This window comes from Lycorma delicatula, chromosome 7 (assembly GCF_047948215.1).
Source record: "Lycorma delicatula isolate Av1 chromosome 7, ASM4794821v1, whole genome shotgun sequence".
Taxonomy (NCBI): Eukaryota; Metazoa; Arthropoda; class Insecta; order Hemiptera; family Fulgoridae; genus Lycorma; species Lycorma delicatula.
Window position 1 is genome coordinate 18,296,399 of NC_134461.1, and position 8,542 is coordinate 18,304,940.

Sequence of the window (8,542 nt, forward strand, 5' to 3'; positions counted from 1 at the left end):
GAGAAGGGCGGATGATTCCTATTGCCCTTACTGCGGTGACCCGGATATTCCAGAACACGTGATGTTCTGGTATCCGTGTGGTTGATTACCGCCTAGCTTGCTTGGCGATTACCGGACCACTCAGCCTTTTTTTTCTCTACTCCACTGGGCCGGACCGACTTGATGGTATTACGCCACCCAGGGGAGTGTACGTTACTCTAATAGGCCCTCCCCGCCTACCGGCTATCCGGCATGGCAGGTCAGGCCTACCGATGGCTCTTTTGAGATTTTTTATTCTCTGTTATGCCCTCTATGGAACCACATCATACCTACAAGTCGTGATGTGACCCCCGGATCCTTCATAATACTCTCTTGTCCCTGCAGCACACCCCAAGGAGTCCTCAGCGGATCATTGAAACCAGCACACCTAAGCAAGCTGGCTCTCACCGCTGAGGCTGTCCACCCAACCTAACATACTAGAAACTCATACTTCTTTCATCTTCATTCTTCTGTTTTAGTACTGTCTTTATATAATCAGCGACATTCCTGCAGTTCTCCTTACTGCTGAGCATGAAATCCATGGTTTCCTTCGGCGTTTTTCCATGAATACCCGCGTCGTGTCTTAGACCGCTCAGCCTTTTTTTTTTTTTTTTTTTTTTTTTTTCCCCTGGGCCGGTCCGACTGGTTGGTATTGCGCCACCCAGGGGAGTGTCTGGTAAACTCTAACGAGCCTCTCCGCCTACCGGCTGAACGTCCGGCATGGCAGGGGTCGGCTCGCCGGTGTCAGCTCTTTTGAGTGATTTTCTGTTTGCCCATTTGGAAACCACGACATACCGCAAATAGCCGTAACGTGGCACCGGGTCTTTTCTTACTCTTCTTCTTCATCGGAACCTATCTAAGTATCATCCAGGTATTTAATCTTTTCGACCTCTGTTATTTGTTGGTTTCCAATTTGGATGGCCGGACGGTGAACATAATATATTTACATTTTTCTATTGCCAGCTGGAGTCCCCTCTCTTTCAACCAATTATCTATCGTCCGTAACGTGTTGTTAGCACTCTCCATTGAGTCTTTTAAATACCATGGCGAAGGTAGTGGAGAAGATGCTCGCTGGCCGAATCTTTAAGGAACTTGAGGAAGGAATAGGCATTAGTGGAAACCAGTTTGGATTCATGAAGGGTCGTTCGACGATACAGGCGGCGACAAAGGTGATCGACTGGGCTAAGGATACTAGGAGCGGCACATGGAGAACGAGGAATTATTCCCCTATTCATAGCTTTAGATGTAAAAAATGCATTCGGTTCTATTAAGTCGGAATCAATAAACAGGGCATTAGTGGAGAAAGGTATCAGTCTTTATTTAAGAAGGCAGATAGGGGAATACCTCTCAAATAGAGAATGCTTGGTGGAGACGCAGAGTGAGTGCCTACGTTTCAGTATTTATGGCGGTGTGCCACAGGGGTCTGTACTGGGACCCTTACTCTGGATACTGGCCTTCGATGGGATATTAAGACTAGACTATCAGGATGGGGTACAAGTAATTGTCTATGCTGATGACCTGGCGATACTCATCAAGGGTAAAACAACTGTCGATGTACAAGAGAGTGATTCATGAATCCAAACTGGTTTCCACTAATGCCTATTCCTTCCTCAAGTTCCTTAAAGATTCGGCCAGCGAGCATCTTCTCCACTACATTCGCCATGGTATTTAAAAGACTCAATGGTCTGTATAAAGGTTCTCCATTCTCATTTGTGCCTTTTGGGATAAACACCACCCTAGATTCCTTCCAGATTCCTGGAAATGTCTTGTTTTCTAATCCATGGCTGGCAACATCAAGCATTTCATAAGGAATTCTCTTTATCAGCCCTTTAAGGAGTGCCGCTGGAATTCCGTATTACCCAGTTGTGCTACAGCCAAGTGCAGTTCAGAGAACGTGAAGCGTCTGGGTTCGCAATCTATAACATTTTCTGCAGTTTCTACTCTACCGGGGAATAGCTCATTAAATTGTTGTTCTACCTGCTCATTATTTAATACGGGCAGACGCCTTCCAAATCGCTTAGTGATTATTTTGTATGCCTGTCCCCAGGGGTCTCCGTCTAACTCCTCGCAGAGTCTGTGCCATTGTTTTTTCTTAGACGTACGAATAGCTTTGTTTAAGGCCCGTCTGGTCTCTTTATAAGCCAGAGATGCCTCCATTCGCCTCGCATTCTGAGTCTCTGCTTCCTTCTTCTGCGCGATTGTAGGAGCCCTCTCAGTGTTTCAATCTCCATATTCCACCAATACACTGAGTGTCTATTGGCTCTTCTGTGAGCTAGTCTGCCCATTTCTTGTCTTATAACGTTAGTCAGGGCAACTGGTGTCAGATTCTCTATGTTGATAAATGATCTCGATCTGTAGGGCATTTACTACTATAGGGCATTTTCTCTCTAGTCACATAGTCTGAGCCTTTTATGGTAATCATAGTGGCATGATGGTCACTCGCCACATCATGTGGTAACACTCGCCAGTCCCAGTGTTCCCTACTCCATCTATCGTCTATGATTGTTAAGTCCAAGACTGACGAGTGTCCTCTCGCCTCATATGTAGGGGTGCCATCATTTACAGCTAATGCCATCAATGACAGCTAATTGCCCCCGTCATATCCGTAAGGATCTCACCTCTGCGATTGGTGTATGCGCTCCCTGCTGCAATCGCTTTACTATTGAAATCACCTAGAATAATGACTTTCTTCCTAGCGTTATTTACTACTCCTTGTGTTATGTCTAGTCTTCTAGTAAATTCATGTATGTCACAGTTTGGAGACACATAGGCACCAATCGCTAGTGTTGAATCCGACTCCACCGCCAACATGTCTCCAGATCTGGACCTCAATCTCCATGCTATCCTGCCACTTACATCCATAATTGCCACGTCACCATTTGTATCCACCATCCAGCCTGATCTAGCAACAAGGTACTTGTTCGGCTCCGTGATTATCAGTAAATCAGCCCTCTGCTCTATGACCAATTCACTAACCAAATCATGAGACATGGTGCTTCTGTTTGCGTTAACCATTATCACCCTAAGCATTTAAATGTTTTGAGCACCCCCAGCCTCCGGTGCGGTGTTCTTGGCTCCTACAGTCCAGGCAGCTACTATGCTCCCGGCATTCAGCAATCTTGTGGTCTCTGCCTCCACAATTGAAGCAGAGATCCATTCTGTCAGGGCCCTTGCACTCATATTTACGATGTCCAGTATTCCAGCACCTAAAGCACTTTTCCTCTGATTCCCTAATATATGCCCGACAATTTACCCAGCCAATCCTCAACCTTTGTTCCACCAGCTTACAGGCAGCCCTATAGAAGGTGATAACTGTAACATTTTGGGTCTCGGCGTACCCTTTTTTAATTGACGATATCTTGATGTCCTCATCAGTACCTACTCTTGCAGTAATTGCAGCAAAAATTTCTGTCTCAGTGGTGTCATATTCTACATCTCTGATGTGAACTATTGTGCGCCTTCACGCTCTTGTACGCAGGTCAACATGCAAATCTGCCGCCTTATCTCGTAGGTTACTTGTAAACTCAGCAGCTTTCTGCGCTCCCTGAATTCTCACGTGGAGTTCTTCATTCCTGCCCTTACGTAAGGAGATGACCTCTTTTGCATCTTCACTACTTACTGCAGACTTCATCGTTTTAAGTAAATCAGAATAGGATTTTCCAGCTGCTTTGATAACCACAGTACGACTGTCAACTGCCGGTGGTGTCGACTTTTTAATATGGGCTTGTCCAGACTTGCCTTGTATAGCTTTACGTTCAACTGGGATCGTAAGCACTTTAACCGCTACTTCCTCGTCTCTCCGCAAATAAGATATTAATTTCTTCATATAGTTTCCAATATTATTATTGGGGACGACAAAAACTAAATTACCAGCCTGAGGAATAATCTTCCTTAAAGCCCTCAAAATAGCTTCCATTGTGCTCTTCTCAGGTTATGCGGGATACAGACGTCAAACCAAAACTAGTCAAAAAGGATTCAGGGATGGTCAAAATTAATATTTCTGAAATCAGAAAACCGACATTTTTCGTGATCCTTTCTTTATAAGGGAATGAAAAAAATCAGAATTATTGGTGTAATAAAATTTTACGTCATTTTAAAAATGTGTACATGTATTTTTTTTTAAGCGTACAAGAAAATCATGTAGTGCCCATATCAGAATTTTTCTTTAAAATACCACGTTAACTTGAAGGATTCTACGTGGAAGTATGGTATGCGTATTTTTAGCTTTTGAAAAATATCTTGAACAAAGACTGATTTTAAAACAACTTTAATGTGATTGTCAGAAATGTTTTTACTTTGCACGGAGACAGAGCGGCGTTAGTAACAGTTTTTGTGATTAAAAAACGATCTAAAGGATATAGATCCTTTTATAAATAATCTACATGAAACTAAAAAATACTTACTGTGGTGAAATTTAAAGCGAAAATAATGAATGTCATGTAACTGAAAATTTTTTTTAAATTCTATCTGTAATTAGGGATGCAAATATTTATTTCATTTATGTTTATCGCATTACCTAAATTAGGTCTACGGTAGCTACTTTGACACTTTGAACATAAAAGCGTAATTTTCTTTTCTCTTAAACAAAGTTTATTAAAAATTCCTGTTAATCACATTAATTTTAACCGCTTAAAATTAATGTGATTAACAGGAATTTTTAATAAAATTCACATGAGAAATTATTTTTTAACACTTCATTTCACCGTAGTTTATATAATTTAATAAAGTAAGCTAACAAATCCTCACAGATAATGCTAGGTTACGCGTGCGTTTAGTAATTTAATTTCTTTCTAAATTTTCAGTAAGCTAGACGGTGTATAATAAATCACCAGTTATTTTGACTCCTAATTACTCAGAAAATACCTGTTTTTGTTAGGCTACAACCTGTTAACAACACCAGTAACATAACAGACAATTTAAATCATGAGTTGCTGCTTAATCACTTCCAACATTTGTAATTTCTTCCTTCTTCTTTTTTTTATTTTTAACATTTATTTTACGTTTCATTTTACAATTACGAAAGATTTATTTTTTAATACATTACCTAATTATAAATCTCGAAATGTATTTTCATAGCTAGTATTCATTTATAAAATTGTATTATTTTAAATTGAAATAAATTACTGAAGAAATAGAACTTCACAATGAATGTAATTTCAGATTATCTGTTTGTATAAATAAGTTACCTCAGGTTTTTCTTTTAATAATTAATCCTCTTTATCTACCAAAATATGGTAGAAGTACATTATATTATATTAATTTTGAATGTATATATCTATAAACAGATTAATTAACGAATAAATTATTTATAATTGTTTTCTTTTGAAATGAAAAGGAACTGGCCATATTAAGAAGGGTGGCAGAAATTTATTGCACACTGAAATGAAACGGTAGAACAAAACGTCAGACAGAACGACTGATGCTACAATCTCATATTTAATTCAACGCAGTTTAAAAGCAGTTAATAGTGAAGAGGTTAACCAGTTTCTATAACTGATGAGAAGTACGAAAAACAGGTGGATGAATCAATTACCAAACACAATCGTATCACACACCACACACCACACCATTACCCAGACAGGTATACCGAAAAAACTATTAGGACACATATCACGACTGTGCTACCGTAAAATCTGTTCGCGTTGGATTTCACGCAAACTCACAGAAAAACCACAACGAAAGGAATGTGTGCAGCTTCTAAAATGTTATTGTGACTAGGGAGATGACTTCCTCTACAATATTGTAACGGAAGATAAAAATCGGGTGAATTATACTACCCAGAAGAAAACGGTAGAACATAGAATACCGGAATTATGGTTTGCCAGAATAAAAAAGATTCAAAACACACTGAAGTAAATTTTAATTAAATTTTAATTAATTAAATATTTGGATCTTACAAGGGGAAGGTACCGGTTCGAATCATAATTCATCTCCTTTTTTATTTTAACTTTTTTTTTTAATTTAAATATATTGATTTATTAATAAAAAAAATTACGATAAATAATAATTCAATAATAACAATAAAAAAAATATATCAGAAGTTGATTATGAAAAAAAATATTATGTACTTCTTATTTTAAAAAAATGTGAATATGTAATTTATTTAATAGGCTTACCAGTAATTCATGTGGTGTCCACATAAGACTTTTCATGAGACGATCAGTATTAGAAATTTTCTATAGTATACTTCAAGGATTTTTTTTTTTATTGATAATCTAAGTATCTTTAGTTATCTGCTTTAAATATTATGTTTTTTCTTGCCGATACTTTTTTTTATTGTTTCCTATATTCAGATTAATATAGCTTGAGTAGTAACTATATAACTAGATGGTAATTTAAAAATATTTGCCTTAAATTTCTCACTCTTCCCAATTGTAACTATTGTAGACCACCTTACAGCAAAAATTAACTCCTAAAATCAGTACATCCTCAAGAATAACAAACATCCTATGCCAGGCTTACAAGAGTGAAACGGTTTCTCAGTACTCTATATTATTGCATATCAATATGCCAATTTAGAAGATATTCTTATAGATAAATGACATCTTCCCTCCGTTCAATACAGGAAATTACTGTTCCCCTAATTAGTTGGAAAAACTTTTATGTAGTTTCAATACGATACTCTTGAATCATTTTGAGTGTCTTTTATGTGTGATTATTGATAAGAAATAAAAATTTTTACTATACTTATGAAGGAAGGAGGTTTACTACACCAATGAAGGAAAAATATACAGATCAGTCCAAAATTTAGATGTCGGATCTACTTGCGAGTATCAAAATTTCACGACTCCTTGTTCCAAAATGCGAAAAATAATACGATAGAAATTTCCGGAAGATGAATGTTTACGTAAGTATTTGTGTTGAGCTGTATTCTGATTAATAATACCTGCGGAATGGCTCAACATAAATTCTTTGAAATTGGTTCAGTAAATTTCTATTCATAAGTAAAGACTGCTGGGAAATTTCTCTCCTTAAGGTTGGCGAACCTGTCATTCATGGCCACGCTAGTAATGTACACACTGCACTGCAGTCTATAAGTTGTCGCGTTGTTGTATCTTTGATTACGTGTGAGTTATTATGTTATAAAATGAATAGGAAAACAGGATGTTGCCGCCGACAGTGAAATACTTGTTTTAAACCATCAAAACGTTAAACTGGCTGAATTCATAAAGAGTTGGCAGCTGTGTATAGTGATGTAATGAATAAAGAAATGTCCGAAAATGGGGGGTGTGAAAGGTTTAGAAATTATTTTTTTTTTTTATATTTTCTAATAAAACCAAAAAACAGGTTATTAATTTTTACATGAGGTAAACATTATTACATTCGGCGCTCTCTGCCACCCAATGAAATATTGTCATATCCTCTAGGATCACTGTAGAAATCGGTTTCTAAAATCGTTTACTAAATTCATACTATACCAAAATCGTTTTAATTTAAATTTCATAATTGATTTTATCGATTTTAAGTAAAAATAATAACGTTATTAATATTTAAAGAGCAAATGAGCTTATTTGAAATAAAAATCTGACAAGAGTGAAGCCGAGAATGTTGTTCAAGCATTGGCCGGCTTATTTTAGATTATTTATATTTTCATTTCTCTTTAGTAGGAAAAATTTAATTAATAATGGCTATTTTATTGAAGTAAATTTTATTAATACTGTTACTACTAGCAATAGAAGCCGGTATTTAATTCTTTTCTTTTAGTGTTTAGCCTCCAGAAACATCCTAAGGTATTACTTCAGAGGATGATTTGTATGAAAGTAAAAAGTGTCGTCTTGTACAATCTCAGGCCAACCATTCCTAAAATTTTTGGTTAATTAAAACCCAACCACCAAAAGAATACCGGTATCCATGATCTAGTATTCAAATCCGAACCCATCGGGTTGGTCTAGTGATGAACGCGTCTTCCCAAATCAGCTGTTTTGGAAGGCGAGAGTTCCAGCGTTCAAGTCCTAGTAAAGCAAATTATTTTTACACGGATTTGAATACTAGATCGTGGATACCGGTGTTCTTTGGTGATTGGGTTTCAATTAACCACACACCTCAGGAATGGTCGAACTGAGAACATTCTCAGTTCGAGAATGAAAGTTCGAGAAATAAGTGTAGTCTTGAACAAACAAGAACGTTAGTTACCGGAAGCTAAACAGGAAAAAGAAAGAAAAGTATTTAAATCCCATAAAAGTAAGGTATTTGATTCTGAAAAGGAATTTAATTTTTAAGATTTTATTTATATATTTTTGATGCCTTCTAATACTTTAAATCATTGTTAAATAACGTAATTTTAAACTTTTAATAAGTTGTCTGATCTAATTTATAAATTTATCTGATCGTTATATTTTAATATTTACTTTAAAATAATAAGGCAACATTACTTTCGTAATGAAATTCTTGACTATAATGAAAATAGCAAACTGCTTTCGTTAATTAAAACCAAGTATAGCTGAAAGTATTATAAAACGGCTATGCTCTCGAAGAATAGTTGCCAGTTACATACCTCGGAATAGACAGCAGACGATAACGTGTA

At 36.8% G+C, this 8,542-nt stretch overlaps 1 protein-coding gene across 1 annotated transcript; it reads right to left on the bottom strand.

Moving 5' to 3' along the window:
• Nucleotides 1-2,592: 2,592 nt before the first annotated feature.
• On the bottom strand, nt 2,593-3,009 carry LOC142327923 (uncharacterized). The gene has a single exon (XM_075371297.1). It carries the CDS (start codon nt 3,007-3,009, stop codon nt 2,593-2,595), a length of 417 nt encoding a protein of 138 aa, XP_075227412.1.
• Nucleotides 3,010-8,542: the final 5,533 nt, after the last annotated feature.

Bases quoted from the DNA above. Each gene is read 5' to 3' on its own strand.
- LOC142327923 (XM_075371297.1), bottom strand. From the start codon at position 3,009: ATGTCTCATGATTTGGTTAGTGAATTGGTCATAGAGCAGAGGGCTGAT.